The sequence below is a fragment of the Euprymna scolopes genome, chromosome 29 (genome assembly GCF_053919585.1).
Source record: "Euprymna scolopes isolate OS-2025 chromosome 29, ASM5391958v1, whole genome shotgun sequence".
Lineage (NCBI taxonomy): Eukaryota > Metazoa > Mollusca > Cephalopoda > Sepiida > Sepiolidae > Euprymna > Euprymna scolopes.
The window spans coordinates 74,512,433-74,539,247 of NC_136510.1; the positions used below are offsets into that span (position 1 = coordinate 74,512,433).

The window sequence follows — 26,815 nt, forward strand, 5'->3', positions numbered from 1 at the left end:
GTAAAAACCAATTCGGATTGGAAAATCATTTGTACTTAGAAATTGATAATTTTCCTAAATTATTAGAAATTATTATTTCAGCATGGTTCGACAAGTGTATACGTACGGCAATTTCTTTTCAAACAATTATATATATATATATATATATATATATATATATATATATATATATATATATATATATATATATATATATATATATATAAGATAAGACTCCAGAGCAACGCTGGATAAGTACACTACTACACTACAGCTAGTAATTAACGATAAATTGAACATTTAAAATGTCGAATTGGTTATTTTATACAGCGTGCGAAAATTTAAATTTTCCTTCGACACACAGAACAATAACGACTGATCACTGTATCGTAAAACTTTTCATTCAAGCTATACGCTTTCAATAACCCCGCTATGAAAATAGCATGTTTGGTTTGGAATGGTTTTTGTTATATTGAATCACTTAGTTTCTAGATTTTATTGATTAATTTTGCTAAGATGTGACAGGGCAAATTAATTCAATGTATTAGTCTGATTTTTTTTTCTGATAAAAATTATACTTTTAAAGATAATTTCTTCGGCAGTATACGACAGTGGAATATGCCCTTATGTTTAATTTTGCAGTTTTAATTCAACAAAACAAAAAACATACCTTTCTATAACATAAAGTCTGGTGGTAATATTCTCAATACCCTCATTATATTATTTAACGTTTGGAAAAAGAAAATCCGCAAAATATAAAATTAAAACGATGCATTTGCTTTGTCACTACTTAAGAATAAATAAATATGAAAAAACAAAAACTAGTCACTAAAATTTGGCAGCCACTTTGGGAGTCAACAGCTTCATGATAGCCTAAATCTTTAACTACACAAATAGTATTACCGGTGTTTATTCATGCTGTGAAACTATGGTCACACATAACGTTCACATTCTGAACGTTATGTGCGAATCTTACACGGGAGGGGAATCTCCACAAAAAATTGTGAGAGGTATGTGCTACCGTAATTTAAACAATATCGTGGCAGAGTGGCACATGCAAGTAAAAACTAAACTTGTTTATTATAAAATTTCTTCGATATTTACAAGTTTATGACAATTTGTCTACCCCTCCCATTTTTTTTTTCGTAAAGTGATTAAAATAGTTTTATACACATATGTCAACCATTAAAAAAAAATATCGGCACTTCTAATGGATAATCAGAGAATTTCGGTACATTAACGAGTGTCCCGAGTATCAACAGAAAACCCAAACTCAATCCTAAAAGTGTCCAAAGCAGTGTACGATGCGAAAGCCGCAGAAGAAAATGTAAAATGGCAGACGAGGTTTTAAAGTTTAGCTCTGAAAAAGTTTCCAAATCGTAAACGGTTTCGACCATTTCAGAGATTCTCCACAGATACTCATAAACAGATACCTAACTTATTCTTTGCAAATATCAACTAAATAACATTTATTGCCCTGATATTAAAGTAATCTGGACGAAGTTAAATTGACGCAGAGAAAATATTTTTTAGCTTAAATTCAAACAAATCAGTAGACAAACTTGACCATTGTCCTAGAAAAAAAATTTTTTTTAACGTTAAGCCCAATATCTTCCTTAGCACCCTCATGGTGCGAAAATATCATACCCTCATATTATTGCAGTGGACGAGCGGTTTGGTTATGACGAGCGGCAGACATTTCTCAAGAAATAGTCTTATTTTTTTGCCCCTATCTCCACCTCAGTAGAGATAGGTACAGAGTACTCTTTATGTTGGGAAAATTAAGCAGGATTGGGGCAGAAAAAACATGGACCCTCGGAATAATCTTTCAATTTTATAAGGGTCATGCGTAAATCGCCTAAAAAATTAGAATCGCATCATCACGCATCATTTTTTGGAAGGGGTGATTTGTGACAGTGTTAAATTACTACTTAATCTACAAATTTACCAACATGAAAAAAGAAAAATTACAAACAAAAGTTGATTTTATTTCAAGATCTAGTCTCTTGAAACGCCGAAAAACAATACTTATTGTAAACAATTAAACACAAGGTGTTATCCCCCCTGGTGTACAGGTCCACAATGGATCCGATAAGACTATGATTTGTATAGATGATTCCATAGTCATTGCGGTATCCATTTAGGCCAATCACATGATCAAATTATACTTACATTTCTGTAATTCTTTTGGTGGTATCATAACTGTTTTCGGTAGCAAAGGGTCACATTGTAAAAATTGGTCTGAATGGGGGTAAGATCCGAAAATGAAAGGATATGCGAAATAGTGATCTATTTCGGGTACCCTGCCATTGCCATTAGTCGACATGAACTTTGAAGTTGTGGCCGTCGTAGCTGTGGACGCCGGCGGTGGAAATGGGTAATAAGGTGGACCATAGTATTCCAAGTTTGCATAGCTGAAGTCTTCCGATTGTTTAGTCACTTTGTTGGGGAGATTTTCATGATAATATACAGAGAATGAAATGTCCGTGTCGGTGAGATCTATATACACGCAATGGTCTATACATTGATGCTGGTCAGAATCAAGACAGTCTTGGTCGTAGTCATCCAGCTCATCGAGGTTTGTAGTCAGTGGTGGAGAGCTGTCGGAGTCAGAGTCTGGGTCAGTAGTTGAAGAGATGGAGGACGAATCGCGCTCGCCACTGTCCGGATCAGCAGAAGTACGCGTTTCACCCACGGAGTACTTACGGCGAGTTAAAATATCACACAGAGCAGAACCATATTCGAAATTTGTATGAAAGTATTTTATCGAAGCCCAGTCGTATAAACAACCCATACAATAGGGGCGACGGACTAAAGGCCGGCCAGTCGCATAGGTGGCCAATTTACGGAGTTCGTCGAACGTGACGAGCAGACGTTTGTTTTGACTGTCGGGGCACGCTGATCCGACACTGCCCGCCTCAGAATGAAAAGTCGGACTACCATCCCATTCGTATGTAACGTCCGAGCCAGAGGATATCGATGATGTCTCCGATTCGGTCGCATCCAGCTCTAGCTTGCCGTCAAAGTTTTTCGATAAATCGTTGCAGATGACCTGGACATTTCCACGCTGTTCCTTAATTCGCTGAAAATGGCGCAGCGACTGTCTCGTATAGGAGGGCGCCTTATGTCTGGGCTGATAGGATACGTTGTTTAACGTAGGATGAAATTCCGACTCCGCATAATCCAGGTTACCAACGATGTTCCGACCAGTCGTGTCTTTTCGGTGAACCTTCTCGATGACCGAGAGAAAGGCATGGAAATTCTTCTTGTCTTTCCGACGACGCCAGTCCGGGTTTTTAGGGACAGACAGGCCGTTCGAGTGTGGTTGCGAGACAGACTCAATAGGGGTATGAGGCTTTCGACTAGCAACACCGTTCATCTTTTCTTTCTCTTTATTTTTCAACCTAAGAGCAGCATCGAGCTGTTCTTTCAAACAGATGACAATCGGGGTCTTAGATTTCACCTGTTTACGCTTGGAACGTCCATTATTCTTTTGTCCGTCAGGTCTTCTAGTTCTCTCCTTATGACAGTCAGAGCAAGAAGACACATCTTTCTTGGTCCTTTCTGTAAATTTCTCTTCGCTGATAAGTTCCACAGAGGCACTTCCTAATTCGTATTTTTTAACCATGGTTGGATGATTTTTACCCATTACTTGAAAGCAACGGGGGTTAAATAATAAAAGGGGATTCGAATGAAATATGCCCTTTCTCTAGATAGAGAACAGAAGGAAAAAAAAGGAATAACTATTTATGGAAATAAAAAAAAGTTCACAAATCACGTGCAAGAGTGATTTTTTTTTTTTTTTAAATTCACGCAACAAGGAGAATTTCTTAGCCCTATTTACAGGCGAGAAAAAGTATTAATAAAAATGACTTCCCTGTGTAAAAGAGTATAGCGGTCGATATGAAGAAAAAGAATGGATTAAAAAAAAAATTATAAAAAAAAGATTATAAAAAAAAAAAGATGGAAAAACATACACATATAAAACGGAGTGTGAGGAAATTTTATACTGGGCTAAGTAAAAGCTAGCTAAAACCACCACGTGTTCGGGAGATATGTACCCTTTAAACTGGCCAATAAGTCATATTCATATTACAGAAGTGGACAAAGGAAGAAAAGATTCACGAGTCGAAAAATAAATAAATAAAATAAGAATCAAAGAAATTTGAAAATGAAAAAAGCTAGATTCTTTTCTTTCCCTAAAATAAAATAAAAAAAAAAAGAAAAAGAAAAAAGAAAATAGATGTAGCAAAGAGATAATTTCAGATCATCATGTAGTTAAGGAAAAGATCCGGAGTAAATTTCAAAGTTCATGTTTAAGGGCAGAACATAATCCGTGACAGCGGAAAAGATTTGTAAGCGGTCGTGTTGATAGGAAAGCCTCTTGCCAATGTAAATGTTACATTGAGGGTGGCGATAATAGTACTGTGTGTTGTATTTAGTCTTGTACGTGATAAGCGAAAATGTGGATTTCTCAACAGATAAATAATAGCCGGACACAAATATTGTAGCGGCGAGCCAAGTGCGCTAACGGCACGATTGTGGAAAGTGGGCAATCGGAATAAATAGCGCAGTTTCACTATCATGGCTTCTCGCTAGATTTCTCTCTAGCTAGAAGCTATCCAGTTTTTTTCTCTATCGTTTCCAGTTCGCGGCTTTTCCACAACTAAAGTCGATAGGCAATTGAAGAGATGGCTATCGTAACAAAAGAAAAGAGGCATCATGGTTCAGTAGGTGTAGGACTGTAGGAGAAAAAAAAACACATAAGCACACAAGTGAGAGAAAGCGCGAAGTGGCCTCTGCGCGTTGTAGCCGTCCAGAAAAAGAAAAAGAAAAAAGTGGTAGCGCACTTTTCGTAGCAACAGTAGTTCCTTTCGTTTTCATTTATTTTTTTATGAACACTAAATCGTTCTGCAGAAAGGTGGAAACTAAAGCAAGTTATGTGTAGCTTTGTGATCCAGGTAGGCGATAATTCTCCACTTCCGAAATTCCCAAACAATGAATAAAAACTTATATTCTCCTTCCGTAGGAAATAGTCGAACGTAGAAAAAAAAAGTAGAAATCCACGAGAGTACGTAAAGCGCGGCTAATGTTTAAATTAACATTCGGAAAAGAGAGAGAGAAAAAAACTACATTAAATATTAGAAGTCTATGTCTCTTTTCCTTATATATATATATAAGCTTTTTTCTATGCCCTTTCTGTTTTCGGGTGGCCGTTTCTTTTTTGCGGTGTTTACCATGTGAAGACTACCCCACCACTGCTGCTGCACTTACTACTACTACTACTACTACTACTACCTGGATTGGGTGACATCATTTTCGATGCTAATACGAAGGCTCCCACGTGACTACATTAGAACTGCATCGATTGGCTGATTCGCAAACCAGTATGCCACATTCGCACCTAGACACTCGCATACATTATTGTACACAGCGGTAAAACACACATAGGATAGGCAAAGAGTAATAATAATTTAGTTTTAACAATAGGTGGATTCGGGAGGGGAGGAGGGTAACCTCCCTTTCTTTTTTTCTCTCTCTCTCTCTCACACACACACACACACATAACAAATCACTCACTAGAATAGTATAAAATCACAATAAATAAACTTTATACAGCAGTACAATAGGTGTCAGTTAAAAAAACAAAAAGGATGAGATCTAAATCAAATCAGCGCACCTAAAGGAAAACTGATGAAATACAGAAAAGTGTGTGTGTATATAAATAAAATGTATATGTGTGTGTGTGTGCCCGTGTATGTACATTTATATGCGCGCACGTGTGTGTGTGTGTATATATATATATATATGTGTGTGTGTGTGTGTACATTTATATGCGCGCACGTGTGTGTGTGTATATATATAATACACACATACATATATATATGTGTGTGCGTGTATATATATATATATATATATATATATATATATATATATATATATATATATATATATATATATATATATAAAATACACTAGGTGTGTCAGAAATTTCGTGAAAAATAGTGAATAATTCCACCTCATCTTTCCAAGCCTATAACTCCTCGAAAAATGTAATTCAAGCCCTATTTTTTTTTCAATTAAAGGAGCAAGGAGCAAGGTTTCAATAAAAACAAAAACAAAAGAAAAAACAAACAACGTGGTTAAAAAAAAAAAAGGTTTTAAACTTCGAACTTTACAGGTAAATTTCTAAAAAACACTACTTTTTTGTTTTAAATTTGAATATTATTTATTGACCTTTTCTTTTCAATTTGTGATATATAACACTCTGGTGAGTAAATTAATTATTTACTTTTTAATAGACACTTGAAAATGGGGGGGGGGGCGTTAATTAAAAAAAAAAACGTTTGTCCAAAATATTATAATCGGTTTATTGGAAAGAGCATAAAATTTCACATTGACCCTGAAAATATCGTAAAAATAGAATCAATAGAAAACTTTTGATAGATTTTTAAAGTTTAAAAATTGAAAAATATTGAGTTCATAAAATTCATTACTGTTTTTTAAAAAATAAAAAAAAATTTCTATTACTTTTAAAACAACTTTAATAGTTTATTTTGGAAGTATAATCCATAAAGAAAATAAACAACCCACTTTTAAAAGAGAAATTACGATTTTTTTTATATATTTTATTCGCAGTTTCATGTTGGGGTGTCAAAAATTCCTACAAAAATTCTGATACACCTAAAAATACACATACACGTGCGTGTATATGTATATAATACACACACACACACATGTGCATGCATATACATAGTATACACACATGTGCTTATATATATATATATATATATATATATATATATATATATATATATATATATATATATATCATATACATTTACAATTTATCATTAATGATTTTTTTTTCTCTATTTTAGATATTTTACAGATGCTATTTTGGAAATTAGGGATAAGTATAGCATTGAACAATCTATGCAAGTTGTGAAATTGTTTTACTAAAATCAGGGATAAATTGTACGGACTCAAAGACCTTATCAAAGAGTAATGTGAAATAGCCACCACGTTCCCCAGACTTGACTAGCCTCGACTTTGTCTTGTGGGGGATATCTTAAAGAAAGTGTCTATGTTAACAAACCCGAAACCCTGCAAGAATTGAAGGAAAACATTAGTAACAAAATAAGGAAGTTAAATCGCAATCCAGAGATTCTGCAATCCGTATGAATAATGTTTTGGAAAGAGCATATGTGAAGCTGAAAATGGGCAACATTTAAAAAATTATTTTTCATAAATAAAAATTGTTTGAATTTTGTATTTTTTTAAAATTTCCCAATGTCTTAGATGGTGTTAAAATCACAGAAAGATATCAAAAATAAACAATCTATGTAAATTCAAAACCCTTCAGTGACTTTTTGGACATCGGCATATATATATATATATATATATATATATATAAGTTTAGTGGTTAAAGTTAAATTCTGAAAATCAAAATATAGACATATATTCGAGTTAAGAATTTGTTTGACAAAAGGAATGTATAGAAGGGGGTTATGTTAATTTCCTTAATCCATGGATTTTCAATAATTATCTCGCTTATATATATATGTGTGTGTGTATGTATGTATATATGTACAGGTATGTATCTGTGTGTGTGTGTGTGTAGCCATAGTGATGAAGAAACACATATCTGGATAACTGTACATTACTAAAACTCTACGGATCTTTATTGCAAATCCAATTAAGCACGGTAGTTATCGTGCACACTTTGTGATTATTATTATTAGTGTTGGGACAATTAATCGGAATCAGGAATCTGAATAATTGGAGCTTTTTGGGGTATCGGAAAAATTTGCGCCTATTTTCTGATGCCAAAGCCGATTCCTTTATGTTTTTCATTTGATTTAAAGAAACATCTTCCACTGCTTGTAGTAATAAAATAAATATTTACTGATTTAAACTTCCAGTAAACTAAAATCTCTAGATCACCCCATTACAAGTGTGATTTTACGTCTGAGAAAATATAGGCACATTTAAGGTGTTTTTACAGTAATCGGGACAAAATAACACTTTTATAGTTAAATATTTAGAGATTTCTAAAGAATTGGAAATTGTATCGGAATCGGGAGTTTAATATGGAATCAATAATTGTATTGGAATTGGGAAAATATTGTAATTGTCCCATCACTAATTATTATCAATAATTATCCTGGGCATTGGCTGTTAATCCCACCTTCCAAACTTTTGTTACATGTTTTATATACTTGAAAATAAATGGCATTATACAAAGATGAATGCTAGTTGCAAAAAAGTGTGACGTCATAAGCTATGAATGGTAGCTTATAGGTTTGTTTAATAAAAGCAACAGCACTATCTGCTGTTTTTATTAACTAGTAGGACCTGTAGCTTAACAAAACCAAGAAAACTTTGGCCACGAACTTTGAATCCCATATTGCCCTCTGTATTCCAAGTGTTTACTTCCTATAAGTATTAAGATTCAAGTTATAAAGGAATGTGAAAAGCTTTCTTTCCTGCTTATGGATGTTTGCTTTTTTTTTTTTTTTTTTTTTTTTTTTTTTTTTTACACAGTGATCACCACTTATCAAGGCCCGGAAGCCACTCAGGGATAAGGGTTATTGCAAGTACAGTACGTTAGTGAGGAGATTTCTGAAATGTTTACTTAAGGGGGCGGTTCATTAGGAATTTGTTAACATTGGACTTGAAGACATCCAAGTTGTAGTCCGGAGGGAAGCAGGCAGACGGAACAGAGTTCCACAGGCGTGCAGTTCTAAGAAAGAAGCTTTGTTCATGGAATCTGCGTTTTGATTTAGGCACAGATATAGAGTGGGGGAAATTTTTCACAGTGGATTCAGCTAGACGGGTGTTTTTCGTGAAAGATTGGCGAGGGGGGACCAGAGATTGGAGTTCAGACGAGCATCTGCCATGGAAATAACGATAAAACAAGGACAGGCTCGCAACGTCTCTTCTGTGGGAGAGAGGTTGCAGGGTAGAGAAAAGGGCATCCCCCACTAAGCCACGAAGTCTATTTTGTACTCTGTCAAGGCAGGATAGGCTGTTTTTAGCAGCTCCTGCCCAGATATGGCAACAGTATTCCATCCTTGGATGTACTTGGCTTTTATATAGATAGAGAATTGCATCCGTAGTGAGATATCTTCTGGAGCGGTAGAAGGATCCCACCATCTTTCCAGCGACCTTGGCAACAGACTTGATGTACGTGTTCCATTTCAGATCAGGAGTAAAGGTCAAACCCAGAAGCTTGTCAAAACACGGGGCCTCATCCAGACGAGAGCCATCCATCACAATTGATGCCAGATGGGGATCAGAGCGTTGATGATGTAAGGATAGCAGTTTGGTTTTGGATGCATTAAAGGTAACCAGCCACATCTTCCCCCACTGACCCACGCGCTCAAGATCAGAGGAGAGAGAATCAGAGAGAACTTCGTCATTTACAGCCTTTGATGTGTTGCCGTAGATGGTCGCGTCATCAGCATAGATGTCAACGAATGATTTAAGTATGTGTTTAGGGAGGTCATTGATGTAGATGCAAATGAAAATCCCCACGATATTATTACTGTAAAACAATGTAAAAAATGAAAGCTGTAATTTCTGAATTATTTATTTTCTAATATTTCTAAATTGCAAATTGAAGACAGAAGATAATTTGTAATGGTGAAAATGTATAAAAAAAGTAATTTCTTAACAAAAAAATAAATAAATAAATTGGGTGCTTGTGTAGATCAGTGATCTTTTAAACCAATGCATTTCAGGTGAAAACATGTACTTAACTGTCATGTCGAAATTAGTATAAATTTAAAAAATTATGATAAATAATCCTGTAGATGTGCTAGATGTAGTTTTAACAAAAAAAAAAAAAATCATCCACAATTACATTCTGAGATTTTGAGTTTAAAAATGACAGACCCTTAATTTAAGTCAAGGGAGATAAGTCAGTTTTTCATACTAATTTTGGTTGCATAATTCTCCCACATTAAAACATGAAACTCGATAATTTGATAAATTCTATTTTTACTTATAATTATTTTTCTACTGTATCATTTTTCGTAATTTATACTAATTTCGACATGACACAAGTCAGTAGTAATGTTTTCACCTGAAATGCATCAATTTAAAAGATTACCAATCTACACAAAAATCAAATATTGTTTAGTGAGAGTTCAGTCTAAAACTGGATGATTGGTTTATGCTAAATTTAAATAATAAAGTGAATCCCCAGACTATAGACTAAAATTATTGTATTATTTATTTTAGATATTTACTGGATGTTTATACGTAATCATGTGGGGTGAGGGAATAGTGTGATTTGAAATAATGTTAAAATTGTAATCTAGGTTTTATTTTTCTTTAAATATATATATATATATATATATATATATATATATATATATATATATATTAGTCATCTATTCATGTTGTTTATATAAACAAGCATCAACACACTATCTTCGGTCAGTGCCATTGAGAACCCTAACTTGCCATAGGAACCTTTGTCAGGACTTTAGAAAGTTCAGTACTTACTACTTATGTCATCAACTCAGAATTTCAACGAAAATTTTGCAGACTGTTGAACATTAACAACTGAACAATGTACACAATATGAACCAAGCTTTTTTTTTTTTTTTTTTTTTTTTTTTATTATTGAAATTTTTTTTTTTTAAACTAACCAAAGTGAACTAAATTTTACGTTTCTAAATTTTTGAGATAAGGATTGGTTATTCGTATTTAGATTTTTTTGGACTACTGGTCTCATTTTGAGTGTCATTTTCACAATGTTTCGGTTGATGTAACCTCCTCAAGAACTTGTGGCACAGTGGTTAGAGTACTCGAAAAAAATAAATTGTAAAAGTTATATTCTCCTGAAGGTTGATGGTTCAATTAACAGTGTGGGTGACCAAAAAATACAATTGTAAATTACTTAAGATCTCTATGCAGTCATGGGTGACTGAATGAGAGCATGTCAACCCCCGCCCCCATGAAGTAATTAAAGAGTTCCGTTCAAAATTCCGCCCAAATTCCCAAGTTCGACAAGATACACCTGAAGAAGGTCGGAGGTTACATCAAAATGTTTGTGAAAATGACATTCCAGATGAACACAGTCTAAAGAATCCAAATAATAGCAACTAAATTTTAGTTTGCAAAGTCAGTTTAGTTCAGTTCGTATGGTGTAGAAGCAACAAAACTTAATTCAGTTTTCTCCTTTAAGGGTTAATGATATGGATAGATGAACTGCCAGTTGAACAACAAGGGATTAAAACTGATGGAATGAACAAGATTTACAAATGAGAAAAATATGTGCTTTTAACACTATCACATATTTCACTTTCCATTATTCCATATCTAAATCTATAAATCTCTTGACATAAGCTAAATTTTAAAAAAAGGAAAGTAGCTTGCTTGAAGCATTGCTGGTAAATAAATATAGAAGAGTATAAGAAGGCTATAGCAATTCAGGGAACCTAGTGTTGAAGTGATGCATGAACAAACATGGGCAAACGAACAAAGGCTTTGTAGATTTTTTTTTTTTCTTTTTTAATCTTCGTATATCCATTTATTTTCCCAAAACATCAAATATAAATCAGTAAATATGGACTTACTGTTTTGAGATAATCAGGATGCTGGAAGTCTTTAATATTTCGAGAAATACATCTCGTTTTTGTAAAAAAAGACCAAAGAATATCATTTAAAAAAAAAAAAAAAAAAAAAAAAAAAAAAAAAAGAAAAATGACGGTGGGTTCATTTTTCACTACTTATGAAGCCCAAGAGCCATTCAAAGAGAAGAGTTAAGGAGATGAATGGATTGTTAGTTGAAATGATGAATATTCTGAGAGGATTGAAATTGATGAATAGAATAAAACTTGGATTACATATGTAGACGTCATCATTTTTTGTCTTCGGTCAATCCAGAATGCAAATCTCTGAATACCTATTTCCAAATGTACCCCTTTGTTGCTCCTAATACTGACACACACATTCTTAGTGCTTAAATAAATTATAGATTGTAGCACTTGGCTACCGACATCTCTATAAAACAGAGCACAAGTTACAGTCATGAACTTGGTTCTAAATATGACAGCTTCTCAGTCTTACAAGCTCATAAAGACATGTAAATACAGACATAACACTGTCTACACCAATATTACCTTTTTAAACTCCTCTTCTAACACTTTACTATTGGAGGTTCCACAGATGCAGAGAAATGTTTTTGGTTTGATTGTTTTATGGCATATTAACCATTTCAGATTATTTAATGCCAAATCCAGTAACTATGGAAAGACTTATGTTTCAAGTTCTTTATATCTCCAAATATTTATTCATGGTGTTTGCTTCCTTTTATAGGAAAATTTATTTTTTACATTACAGAATATGATTGAGTTTTGCAAAGGGAAAGAGGGGGGGGGAGACAACATTAATGTTTGATGCATTTAAGGTCAAAGCCAGTATCTTCAGTCTGATCTGGTAGCACCAACAAGAAATGTTTTTAGAAAACATGCGAAAACTTGACAGATCATAGTAGTCAGATCTAAAATGTTTTGTTTACAACATGGAACGATAAATTTGTCGCCCTGAAGTAAACAACATTACAGCTTTATCTTAAAACTTATTGAAAAAAAAAAATCAATTCAGGTAACTTGATTATGTAGTAGAGCTAACATCTATACAATGTAACCGCCTTCAGCCTCAATCACTGCCTCGATACATGCCAGTGCGAGTTCTGCAAATACTCGACAGATGGTGACGAGCAGACTGACTATAGTGTTATGGGAGGTCATGTTGGTGATATTCTCAATGTATGACCAAAGTGGTCCAGTGGGTTTAGGTCGGAGGAGAAGATGGCAGTGAAAGAAGGGTACAAAGTCGTAGTACAACTTCTGAAGCCAAACCTGGGTCTTTTTGAACTTGTGACCGACGCTGAGTCTTGCTGCCACACCCAGAGTCTGCCAGCAGCCACCTGATTGTACTAGAGGATCACCACACTTTAGCACATTCAGGCACACTTTGGTGTAGTCTTTCAAGCTGATTTTGAAGATGTGAGGTGACATGATGTGGCCCTCACTTGAAACCACACCGAATACCATAACTGAGACCGGAAACAGTTGTGCCCCCTCAAGTGTTGAATCATCTGGATTTGCATTTTGAGGGTGCTGGCAATGGTTCTGTTGTCATAACTTGGATCGGTAGAGAACAGGAGTTGTACAGCAGTGGATCTCCGATCTCGCTCGTTGAACATTGTATCACTTTCAGACATGATAGAAGGCTCCTATCACTCATGGAATTTGTACACAACTGGTCAACTAATAGATGGTCTACAAAAAAACAAAAAAAAAACAAACACCGGTTTTTCATCAAACGGAAATGGGATCATGTCATTTTCTAGAGCCACAATTTTGTTCCATGCTGTAGTATATGTATATGATGTAATATTTGTATAGACTTAACTATTGTAATATTTTTTATATCTAAAATGGCTGCTACACGAAAATTAAAAAAAAAAGAAAACAACTTTATGACAACAACGAAAGACATGTTACCTACACTATTGGTTTAGTATATTATCATATAGATAATGTTGTCTATTTCCTTCTTTCATGTGTGTATATATATATAATTGAAACTAATTTAGTTTTATTTCATTCAAAGTCAATGGTAACTAGTCACCATGTTATAAATGTTAAAGCAGAAATCATAATAAAACTAGGAATAAGGCGGCTAAGGAATAACAAGATAAAATTTAAATGGTTTTATAAATGTGGGAAATTTTCAGGTAAACATTTTAAGCAGTTATAAAAGGAAATGTCAATGGACGATTTGAGTGCAATTGGAAACGAACAGGAAGGAAATTTCACTAAGATGGAAATATTCAAAATCGCGGATAACAATAAAACGGAAAGAGTTTTTAGCACAACATTCTAATGCTCTTGAGATAATTCAAGCGAAACAATGTTTGATTGTGACGCTCATTTTGAAGGAATCAAATATTTGGTCAGAGAAGCAGTTTCTTTTGAGTGAATGCTATCAGGGTGGATATTCCAGAGTCCATTGTCAGAGTCTTGAGGAGGCCATCCTCCAAGGCATTACCTTTTTTTTTTTCAGAAAAGAGAAACGGTTTATCGAGTGAGGTGCTGTCATTTGTGAAAGATACTGAAAGGAAAGCCTGTACAGATATTTTTGTACAAAATCTACAGTCGCCCATTTTAGGGAGTTGGATTCTCTAGATCTAAAACAGAATTTGAAGTTTTACCTCATGGGGAAACTATGAAAAGGACAAAAATCGGGATAAAACACTCTGTATTTGATAAAAGTGGCGGCTTCTTTTGAATGAATGGAGATGGAAGATTCCAGAGTCCATTGACATTTGTCTGAGTAGGTCACATTCCCAGGTATTATCTTCTCTTTTTGGAGAGAGGAACAGGTTTATTGACTAAGGTACCCTCATTCGTGAAAGGTGCCAATCAGAAAAGCGATAAAGATGTTTTTGTTTCAAGTCTAGAACAGCCTATTTTGAGGAGTTGAATTTTCCACATTGAAAACAGAATAAGATTAAATATAAAAACACACACACACTGAAACTTTATTTTGGAGAACAACAAAGTTTGTTTAAAAAAGAAAAAAAAAAAATTAAGTATTTCTCATTACCACACCTAAAAAGTAAAGCTGACGAAATAATTCCTAACTGACACGTGGCTATAAATTTTTTTTTTTTTTTTTTTTTTTTTTACTAAGGAATCACAATTTATCAAGGCCAAAATCCACACGAGAATAAGGGTTAATTGAAATGAATGGCTAAATTATAAGTTGAATGAAAAGATTGAAACTAATGAATGAAGTGAACAAAATTTAATTCATCTAATAGGCGCCGGGGGGGGGGGGGGTCATTGACTACTAATGATCTTTAATCACTTAAAAAATACTAGCCAGGAATGAATGAGGATGTCTGTAGTTCTGCTTTCGATTCTGAATCCCATTACCTTTTATTTATTTTTCCTATTTCTATAAATAAAACAAAAATTATATGAAGTAAAAATCAAAAAACGTTTTTCATACTTGCCATTAATCAATCAATACTAAAGTGAAGTACGAAAATTACATATTTGTTCTTTAATATGAACTAGCAGTTCAGCCCGGCTTTGATCAGGCCCTATGTACTGTTAATAACTTTATATGCATATGAGGCTTCCTTAACTACCATAGAGAAAAGTTGCAAGAGACCGCAGAGGTCAAATTTTCTTTTACTTTAATCCTAATTTTGACCCCTTTACATTTGTTTTGGGCTCAAATCAAATTAAAATGTCTGACCCATATCCAAGTAACCTACATCTAAAATTTCAAGTGTTTAGACCCAAAACTGGCAGAGGAGTTTCGTAGAATCTGCAAAGGTCAACTTTTTCAACTTTGACCTCTTGGCAGCCAAATTTTCGCCCCAAAACCGATTAAAAAGCTTGCTGAAAGTCTGAATACCCTTTATGTATAATTTCAAATGTTTAGACCCAAAATTGGCTTAATAAAACCACAAAGGTCAAACCTTTTGAACTTTGACCCCTTGGAAGCCAAATTTTCAGAAAAAAAAAAAAAAAGATGAAAAAAGCTTGCCCTATGTCTGAATACTTTTTACATAAAATTTTAAATGATTAGACCAAAAAATTGGCTGACTTATTTGTTAGAGACCTCGGAGATCAATTTTTTTAAAACTTTGACCCCAATTTTGACCCCTTAACATTTACTGTTTTAGGCTCAAATTAAATTATAAAGTTAGATCCATGTCCAAGTAACCTATATCTAAAATTTCAAGTGTTTAGACCCAAAATTGGCGGAGGAGTTTGGTAAAGTTCTCAAAGGTCAATTCGTTGAAATTTGACCTCATGACAGCAAAATTTCTGTCCGAACCCCGATTAAAAAGATTTTCCCAAATCTCAATACCCCGTATGTCAAGTTTCAAGTCTATAGACCAAAAATTGACAGTTATTTGGTAGGGAAATGTACACAGACATTGTCACTTTTATAGATATTGATTAATGACAAATACTAAAAGAAACTTTTTAAAAATTTAATGTAAAGTGATTAAAAATCAGTAGTAATCAATGCCCCCCACCTCACCTCAAATTTAAATGAATTTTCTAACCTGGAGAAGGCAGTAAAAATAATATTTTTTTCCCCCTAAATAATTCCAATTGGTTTCAACTAAGTCAAAATGGTAAATTTTTTATTTTCTTTCCACTTTAACACTCACTTTTATGACTTGTATATTTTCGGGTATGCTGAAAATGAATATCACCTTTAAATTTTGCACAGTTTTCTGTATAGCAAGACATTTTTATCTAATGCATTACTTAATGTCAGTGGCTTTCACCATTCTTAACATGGGGAGGAGGAGGGAGTATTTTGTAATATGCATGCACATTAGTAGTTTTTAGTTGGGAAATAACATGGCCATCAGTAAAAACAATGGATTACTTTGGATAATAAAGGTATTAATATCCAGAAAACCACTCGTCTGCACAAAATTTAAAAGTCGTCATTTTAAAGGTGAGTATTTAGGTGAAAAGAGAGTAAAAAATACTGTCAAAATTAAAAGACAGATGGGCATGGAGGAGGGAGAGAAGTAATTCTTTGACGAAACAGAAGTCATAATTCTCACCTCCATTTTTTCAATCGTTTAAAGTCTTAATCTTTATGGCACAATTAATATTTTAATTTTTCAGAGAGAACATTCATCAAAGCAAGACAAAAGAGAAAGAGAAAATAAATAAGTAAAGCAAGAAATAGGTAGGAGAAAGACAACTAAAATCCAGTCAAATAGCAAAAATGAAAAAAAAAAAAAATAAAATAAAGCGGCAATGTTCTTGTGTTTTGGCAGAAATTAACCTTTTCTTGTAATTAAAAATAAAATGATTTTGAACTAAAACAGTGAACGAACTTTCGAAAGAGACTAAGCGATTTAAGCAGAAATTCACTTTTTCAGGATAAAAATCAAGCAGAATTTCACAAAAAAAAAAAAAAAAAAAAAAAAAAAAAAACTTGCAACGCTGAAAAATATTTAATACAGCCCTCTCACCACCTATTCCTATGTCAAACTTTTAAATTTCATATTCTAAAAATATATTTCCAGACTAAAACACAAAAATGAGTTTCATATACAGAATCTAATGTAGCTGAACACGTTTTGTTTTGTCAAAAAACAAAACTTTTTGTGCTTCTTCAGATAACAATCCTTTAACAACTAGAAATAAATACGATTGTCTGGAAGTAAATAACGCGCCTGGTACCATGTCTGACCCCTTATTTTAATCGCAAACTATAATCAAAGTGCTTATATTATTATTTTTTTTTTTTTTAAATAAGTCACAATTTAGTAGACAAACCAAAATGTTCTTGACGAATATATCCCAATTGTATTTCCTTTAAAACAACTTGTATTACTACTCATGTTTACCTCGAACAGATTGTAACACACAACTGAACATCGGAGTTTACATTAATCGAAATGTGAGAACATCCAACATGAAAGTAGTCGAAATAATTATTCTAATTTTATGTTAGCGATTCAGAAATAGCCGACTAAGTGCGACCGCATCATCATCAGTGTCAAGTGTAAACCCAGTCTAAATGTGAAAATATTCCGATTATCAAACTAGATTACCTGTTTTAATGTAAAATAAATCTGTAAAATTTTGAAATAAATAAAAACGTGTTCAAAAGTTTAATATTTTCTTTCATGTCAATTTGCTTATTTATTTTAAACTAAAACAAAGTCCGGTTTGGTAATCGGAACATTTTCACATCAAGACTAGGTTTTCACCAGACACTGGTATGGCTGGCTGCACTTAGAATAACGTATTCTTTTGAATCGACCTTGTGCTATGCAGATTTGTTATTGAGTAAATAGTTTTAGTGAAAACAAAGTAAAAAAAAAAATGATTTTTTTAAAAATAGATTTAATAAAACCAAATTCTGGCAGCCATTTTGGAAACATGAGAATTACCTTCCCAATTATAACTTATTAGGATCAATAAATATTCCCCACTTTCAATACTTTTGTCGCCAAAAATGGCTGAAATTTCTCATTTTTCAGTTAAATCGAATGATCGTCTGCTCTAGTCTGGGACCCACAATGGTGCACTGAGAGGAAGCTTCACATGCCTCCCCGCAGTAACTTAGTCCACAATACATTGCACTGTAGAAAACTTACGGTTGATTTTATAAAATTATTTTATATAATGGCTTGAATTAAAGTTTAAAATACAAAAGTTAAAAGTCACGGTTCAATTGTGCTCCAAACAAAACATTCATTACGGACGCACACCTGTTTTATTAAAGAACCTACTATTGATTTTATATGTCGGGTCCTTCTGACAAAATTTTTTTTTAAATGCACTTGTGAAATTAGCCTGTGTCAGAGTGTTAACTTTGGTCAAAATCAGACTGTTCCTGTTTTACTTGGATTTTTTCGATTATCGATTTTTGATAATTATTGGGGAGCATTCCAATAAAAAACCTATCTAAGAACACTCCTAGACACAAAGTACATTTGTGTGAAATAAAAAAAAAACAAAAAAGAAAAACCCATCAGCCCGGACGTTTTAAAGTCCATAGGGAACGAACTCACACACAGACAAAGTGCCTTTTATATATAATTTACTGTAGTTACCAAGCAGGGAACACTAGATGACTGAAGTGACGTGACGTTGAGCGTGGTCAGTACCAGACAGGTGGCCATTTGGGTTAGCAGGCGGTGTATATGGTAGGACACTAACATCATGTTGCAGATACTAACAGTGTCATCTCCCCTAAACGTTTATGAATTTAGTACTCCCTAGAAACCTCACTTTTTAGAAGTTAGGTCAATCTATACAGAGTTAATGTCGTACCAGGTAACAACACTCTTACAGAAGTCATGATCAGGTACAGGGAGCAGCACTTTTTTTTTTTTTTTTTAATATTTTACAATTCTTTTTCTTAAAATTACAATTAAAGATTTAGAAAAAATAACATTAGCGAATCAGAATTTGGGAAACATTCTCTGAAATAAAGAGAAAGTAGTCAAATTGTTTAGCATGGATGCATTAGTATCAAATTCCTTGAGTAAAAGAGATGGTAGTTTCATGCACAGATTAGATTTCAGCCATTATTGTTTAAGTACAGTCACATGAAATTCAACATTGCAATCACAATTCACTTATGATCTACTTGGCATACCCTAGATAAATGGGCGGGTTATAATATATTTTCTAGTATACATGTCACAACGAGTAAAATGAATTCCTTAAACAGAGCAATTTTGCACCACTTTGTTTCCTTATGGATATTAAAACATATGAAATTAAACCTTATGTCTAGAATCCTTATTTTAATTTCGGTCAAAATCCATTACATAATCTGGATTCTAGAAAATTTCTTAAATTTAAAGCTTAAGTGGTCTGAAGAAGAAATTGAAATTCAAGGAGTCTTCTTGCTTAATTGACATCTAATGACTCTTGATCAAATTTTATGCAAATCTGATATCCTTTAATTTTCAAATAAGTTGTCCCTAATTATATCTCCTGAAAACACTAGAAAAAAAAAATCCTTGACTTCATGGTATCAAAAAATAAAATAAAAATCGCTGCAATATCCAACTTGCAATGACTGAATATAATCCTTCTGCACTGTACACATTCAGTGTGAATAGAACATTTGGCCATTCGAAAATTCAGATACCTCTAAATTCTCAGACCCCCCCCCCCTTTGCATAAAAATAAACTAAAATCTTTTGAAATAAGTTAAATAAAAAAGTTTAATGAAAGGAAAAAAAAATATTCTACATCAAATTTTTGAATCCTCTAGTAGAACATTTAGGATCAGTGTAGAAAGGAGCATCAATAAAATTTATGTGCTTGGTAAAATTGTAAACTATTGAATTTATAATTATGAATTATGCAGTATTTACTCTCATCAACAGGCTATGTATATCATTCGGGGGTAAGAGGAACCGAACCTGAACCATACCCCTCCTAAAAAATTACTCCTCACTCACACAAAAAGAAAATGTTAAAATTTAAAACTATATTTATTGTTTATACACATTTTGTAATGGTTATTCTAAATACTTATCTAACTATATTATATTTCTTAGTGTCTGTCTGTTCATCTGTTGCACTTTTTCTCAGAAATCATCAGGCCAATCTACATAAAATTTTGTATGGATCTTCGTTATAAGGTGCAGCAAACTAAGTATTATGGTATCCATTCGATGTACAGTTAGGGTTAATAGATTAGTATTTAACTAGTGGGACCTATGGAAATTCCACAGGCGACCCATTCATATGTAATATATTGATGTTGGCATTCTGTAGATGTTCAGAGTAAATAGAGATGCTCTGATATTATTGTAGCTTTTTTGTTAAAATTGCAAAAGTATTTTTATCTAAGCTAGCAGGAACGCCAGTCAGAGCCTCGTCATAAAGTACGCTTAAATATAATATTTTAATTCTTGCAGATTTTGTTTATATTATTGGAGAGTTACTGTTTTATTGATTTTTATATATTTTAAAGTTGTGCTTTCAAAAATCGCAAAAATATATCCATAAGACTTAGGTGCATTAGCTTGAATCGAAACCGAAATAAAAACTTATGAAAAAAATATATTATAATACATTATATATATATATAAACTAGAGTTCCTTCAGTCATAATCGAAACCAAAACCAAAACTTATGAAGAATTCTTCTTAAAATTATTTATTACAAGAAATGGAAGTACATAACAATCAAATGATCCGGATGTAAGCGTGACACCGAAAATAACACACATGCTATTGTAGTAATATATAGATGAAAAAATAAGCATAAATTTAACCATACTCAACCATCAATAATGCATAAAGTATTCATTTCAAGTCAACGTTCTATAACTTTTGGTTAAATTTGTGCTTATTTTTGCATTAGATACTAATCCTTATTAATTCTGTGTATTGAATGGATACCATAATAGTTAGTTTGCTGCACCTTCTAACAATTTCATCCAGATTGGCCCAGTAGCTTCCAAGAAAAAGTGGAACAGACAGATAGACAAAGAAAAATTGTAACAGAGTGCCCATGCGTGTGTGCAAATGCTGAGCTATGTGTACAGAAAAAGACTATAAAAGAGTGTGTGCACACAGACCAGCGATCAGGTTCAGTACATTCGCGAGCATGTTGGAGATGTGGGTGACGTTACAGCAATAACAAGTCATGTGTGGTGGGAGAATGAGGAAATGTTACAAAAAAGAAAAAGAGTTGAGTTATTACTTGTCCTATGTTCCTTGCGATGTACTCCGCGGCATGTTGCGTAAACGTGGGTAACATTACAAAATATGATATCTTTAGATATTCCTTGTTTTGATCAATAATCTGATAACGCAAAAAAAAAAAAAATTCTACAGAATATATAGGTTTATTTTACTATACACACAGATTCGAAAAGTTGTCAAAAACAAAAATATATGACAGATAAAAGGTTATCAAAGGCAAGATAAGTTACTTTTCTACCTAACTGGATAAGTTTTTAGTGTTTTTATTTAATGCAAAATGTTTATTCCGTTAGAAAAACATACAGTGTTTATCAATATATTTGAAAAAGACAGATGGCGGCAAGGTTTGTATTGAATACATTAAGTTTAGGAAAATGAGTTCAAACTAAAAACAATGCAAAATACTGTTAGAAACTCACCCAATATATGTTACTGTGACATGGGCTGACATATATTGAGTGGGTTTCTAACAGTATTTTGAATAATTTTTTAGTTTGAACTCATTTTCCCAAACTTAACGTATTCAACAGAGACCTTGCTGCCATTTGTCTGCTTCAAATATATCGATAAACACTTTTTTTTTTAACCGAATAAACATTTTACATTAAATAAAAACACTAAAAACTTATCCAGTTAGGTACAAAAGTAACTTATCTTGGCTTTGAGAACATTTGTTATATATTTGTTTTTTGACAACTTTTTCAAATCTTTGTGTATAGTAAAACAAACCTGAATATATAATATGAGTATAGAGTATAAGTAAATATTTGATCAGATAGACCTTAAATATACACCCTTGGGAATTCGTTTTATTTTACTATTAGTTTAAGAAACTTGATCTTCAATAACTCCAACATTAATCCAGAGTCCAAGGCAGCATTTGATTTAAAAAAAAAAAAAAAAAAAAAACTTGTATAGGGGAGCAGGTGCATATATTTCTATTAAATTAATAATTGAATCATTCAAACTTGTATGGCAGCCTTAAACCAAATCGTTCCTGAATGCCAAACAAAAAGATAAAAATTATATAAAAAGCACTTTTTTTTTTATTGCTTTTTTTTTCTTCATTTTTTCAAAAAAAAAAAAAAAAAAAAAAAAAAAAAAAAAATTATATATATATATATATATACACACACACACACAAATCTCTTTAAATACATAAGCAGGAAAAAAAAACATGTCAAAAAGCAGAAAAATTAAAACCATCCCCTCTCCCGAAATGTAAATATATTTTTTAATGTATCTAACGACTATAAAAGTAAATACTTTATTCAACTTTGCAGACAAAATTTGCCACAATAAATATAAAGTTTTATAGAAATTTTTTTTTCTTTAAGTTGCTGACAAATTGTAAACGTGTTTTGAATGTTAACATGTTGCACATTTTTCTTTTAATGAAATAAGAGCTTCAAGGACATGTCTTTCATACACTTGGGAATTTTTAAAAGTTTTTTGAAAAACATGCATTTAATTTAGCAACATTTAATTATAACTTATTTGGATGAAAAAAAATGTTAACCATAGACAAAATCGTATCTATTCATTATCATATGTGTAGAGTAAGGAAGTAAACAAAAAAAAAAAAAAAAAAATCCGGTATGTTTGAATATAATTAACTTTCTGAAACAATTTCAATGGTCAAGATGAAATGGCCAAGCCTGAAATTCACACTGAATGTGCACCATGCAAAAGAATTATTTTTACAGCCACTGCAACTTAAATATTACAGCAACTTTATATTATTTTGGTGCCATAAATTCAAAGATAATTTAAATTTTTTATGAAAGTTGCTCCAGACAAGGTAAGAAACCATTTGATATAAGGAACTAAAAAGAAGGTCTTCAAAAGACTAAGGCTATAAGTAAAAGAAAAATAATCAGCAGGAAAAAAATTTCCACAAGTTCTTGGAAGGATGTTAGAATATGGAGCAGTAGGTATTAAGACAACAAATTAATACAGACTACAAGACCAACTAACTAGTCAAGCAACCTGTAACAATAATGATGTAAACATCCCTCTTTCCCAGCCTAAAAATCATAGAATTAAAAGATCATAATTTTATAAGTAAAGTCGTCCATTTAGATATGTTAATGAGAGTGGGAAAAAACTGGCATTGAAAAGTAATTCGGTAGCATTTAATTATAACTTTTTTAACTGAAAAAAAAAAAAAAATTTAATAAACAAAATTGTGTAGGCTTTATCAGGAAGGAGAGAGTGAGGTTTATATAGCAACTGTGCAAGGCACATGAAGTATAAGAACAGAATAATGATTAGATGGATACTTTGTAACCCTATGAAACAGCACAAGTACTTGATATAAATCAGTTGTGTGTGTGTGTGTGTGTGGTATAGAATTGAAAAAGGAACCCCTAAACTCTGTCCATCCCTAATTACCTGATCACATTGGTCCCCAGTGATTTTCCTGATCATCCCATTTACTTTCACAAACTCAAAACATTCTTTAATCTGTCCCTGTCAACTACTGACCTTGATGTCAGCACAAGTATTTGATATAAATCAATTAAGTTGTGTGTGCTCACCAATGTAGAATAGAAAAAGAAACCCCAAACTGTGTTCATCCCTAATTGCCTGATTAAGTTGGTCCCCAGTGATTTTCTTCTTGACCATCCCACCATCTGTCCCTGTCAACTATTGACCTTGATGTCAGGTCCTTTGTCCCAGTCAAACCTTGATTAACAATCCTGTTTTAGATGACCTTTGTGTGCCTTGAACAACTTTCTCCTCACTGTCTTTCTACTTGCTTCACTTCATAGGTATAAACCTTTGTTCTGCTGGTGAAAAATTTACTTTGTTATAGTTTTTTCCCCATTTTTTTTTTTCACTTCCTATTTGGAGGGATGGGCGTCCATAGCATAATGTTGGGTTGGGTCAGGTCAGGTCAGGTCAACTCCCATACTAACCAAAACTTAATGATATCCTGACATTCAGTTGATCATGTTGGTTTGGCCATACTTGCCTCAACACAACTCTCAAAAATGGGCACTCTGAAATTGAAAAGTTTGGCCATGTTGAGAGAGGAGCTATTTTTAGATAGAAAAAAAAAAAAAAAATATTAAGACCTTGAGGTAGCAAAAAGGTGAAATAACCCAAGAAAAACTTCAATACACACCAACAACAATGATCTTAGAAAATGAAACTTTAATGGAATCAATCCTCAATGCCATCAAGCTTAGAGATGCTACCAAAAAAAAAAACGGACTCCTGATAAAAAAAAAAATAAGAAAATAAAATAGATATGACGACGATGATATGTATAGGAACTTGAAACTGGAAAAAATGTGCACTGAGACCTTGTTTGAATATAATTTGTTTGCAGAAAAAAATTTAAATGATAAAAAGGTTGATGGTGCATACACACTGAATGTGTACCGAATAGAAGGATTATATTTACAGCCACTGCAAATTGGATATTTCAGCCACTTAATTTCAATTTTTGGTGCTAGAAAATCGAGGATCATTTCGATGTTCTATTAATGTTGTAAACAAGACTCGCTTCATCCTTCTGTGTGTAAAAAAAATTTAAAAAAAAAAAAAAAAAAAAAAAAAAAATCGTAATTTTTTAACCAAAGTCATTAAGGGGTAAGGTTAAACATTAGACTGAAAACTTGCATGAAAAAGTCAGTAATCATTCAGTTAGCAGAAAATTGGTTACATCATTTAACCGCTCCAGAAGATATCTAACTCCTAATGCAATCCTCTATCTGTATGAATCAGATACATCCTAAAATCGAGTACTGTTGCCATATCTGGGTGGAAGCTGTTCAGATTACCTATCTTGCCTTGACAAAGATCAAAACCGGCTTCAAAACTTAGATGATGCTCTTTTTTCTTCCCTGCAACCTCTTTCCCCATAGAACAGACGTTGCAAGCCTGTCTCTACTTTATCATTATTTTCATTGTAAGTGCTCACCTGAGCTTTAATCTATAGTCGCCCCCTTGCCAAAATTTTACGAAAAAACGTATAGCATCAGTTCCTCCACTATCTGTGTGTAAATCTAAATGCAAATTCCATGATTAGAATTTCTTTCTTAGTACTGCCCTCCTAGAGAACTATTCTGCTGGCTTGCTTTCCAGTAGACAATATGATAGTCTTCAAGTCCAACGTAAACAAGTTCTTGTTGAGCTGCCCTCCTAAATAATTTATTTCTACCCCATTTCTTCCACTAACTATTAATATGCTGTTGTCTCAGTGACCACCATATACTCATTAACCCTTATCTTCGAGTGGCTTTTTGAGCGTTGATAAGTGGTGACTCATGTATATATTAAAAAAACAGTATAACAAAATAATCTAGTGGTGAAAATGAATAATTTTTATATTTAAAAAATTGTTACCACTTCTCATGTCGGTTTCTCACAACTATGTAACTTACATTCTTATTTTTAGTTATTTACTATACTTATCGATTATTTATGGCAATAAAAATTACCATAACTTAAATTATTAAAACGAATTTTACACAAAAATTATGAATCTAAATCCATCAGAATGCATTTCAATCAGCCATACTAAAACAAACTTACTTTGTGACCCTTCAAAATTTGAAAGCATTTAAACTGTTTAATAGTTATTTTTGGCAATAAAATTCTTAGTAAATCCTGTATGTCTTGGGAGCTCGTTACACCCAATAATTTGAATAAAATTTAAAACATTAGCTTAAACAATTAGTTATAATTTTATGACAATTTGGTTCAAGTCATAATTTAATCACCAAATGATATGATTAAATTAAACTTTTAAAATACTATTAAAAATAATTTGGTAGGGAGAGAGAGAGAAACAGAAAAACAGATACAGCAGAGAAAGAGAAAGATAGAGGCAGAGGGAGAGAGGGAGGGAGAGAGAGAGAGAAGACAAAGAATGAGAGACAAAAGATTAAAATAAAAAATACTCCAGGGCATTATCAAGTAAAAACAGTTTAAAATTACATAATGAATTGAACCCAACTCGAAAAATATCATTTTTCAAAATTTATTTTTGATAATCCGAAAATTACAAATAATGAGTCAGAGGTAAAAAAAAAAATATTAATTGAATTCTAAACCCTTTTTCGATATGCCACCCCATCTCCCCCTTAATAATAAAAAAAAAATGCTTTTAGTCATGACCAACCACAGTTCCTAACACACTATCACATAGCATATTAAAACTGATAATTATTTTCGTAGTGGAAAAAGCTATCGCCAATTGTTAGAGTTTGTTCTAAGCAACCACTTTGGCTTTAAATATAAAAAAACTGCAGTTGCCTCCCTTTAACTGTATATGATAAAAAGACAAGCAATTTAAAAGTTGCTCACATAAAATGAAAACTGTAAAGACTGAATTGTAATTAAGACGCGAACAATTACGAATGATAATTAACAATGAAAAAATAATCAATTCCAGTTCTTCTGAACTAAAAGCAATAAGTTTTGTTAATTGCCAGACTTAAAGCAAATGTCATTAAACTAAGCCAACAACAATCAGCCGTCACTCACAATGTAATGTCAATATATCCCATTGTAAATAGATGTTAACCTTATCTTTAATTCCAGATGAGTCAATGTTTGAAAACA

General features: G+C 32.7%; 2 protein-coding genes across 5 annotated transcripts in view; both read right to left on the reverse strand.

Annotated features, from left to right (window-relative positions):
- Window positions 1-26,815, reverse strand: part of LOC145252725 (CCR4-NOT transcription complex subunit 6-like) — a 268,803-nt gene that overhangs the window by 66,472 nt on the left and 175,516 nt on the right. The window lies entirely within an intron of this gene.
- LOC145252849 (uncharacterized) lies at window positions 2,129-4,678 on the reverse strand. Its single transcript, XM_080112862.1, has one exon. It carries the CDS (start codon window positions 3,626-3,628, stop codon window positions 2,129-2,131), a length of 1,500 nt encoding a protein of 499 aa, XP_079968988.1. The 5' UTR covers window positions 3,629-4,678.

Bases quoted from the DNA above. Each gene is read 5' to 3' on its own strand.
- LOC145252849 (XM_080112862.1), bottom strand. From the start codon at position 3,628: ATGGGTAAAAATCATCCAACCATGGTTAAAAAATACGAATTAGGAAGT.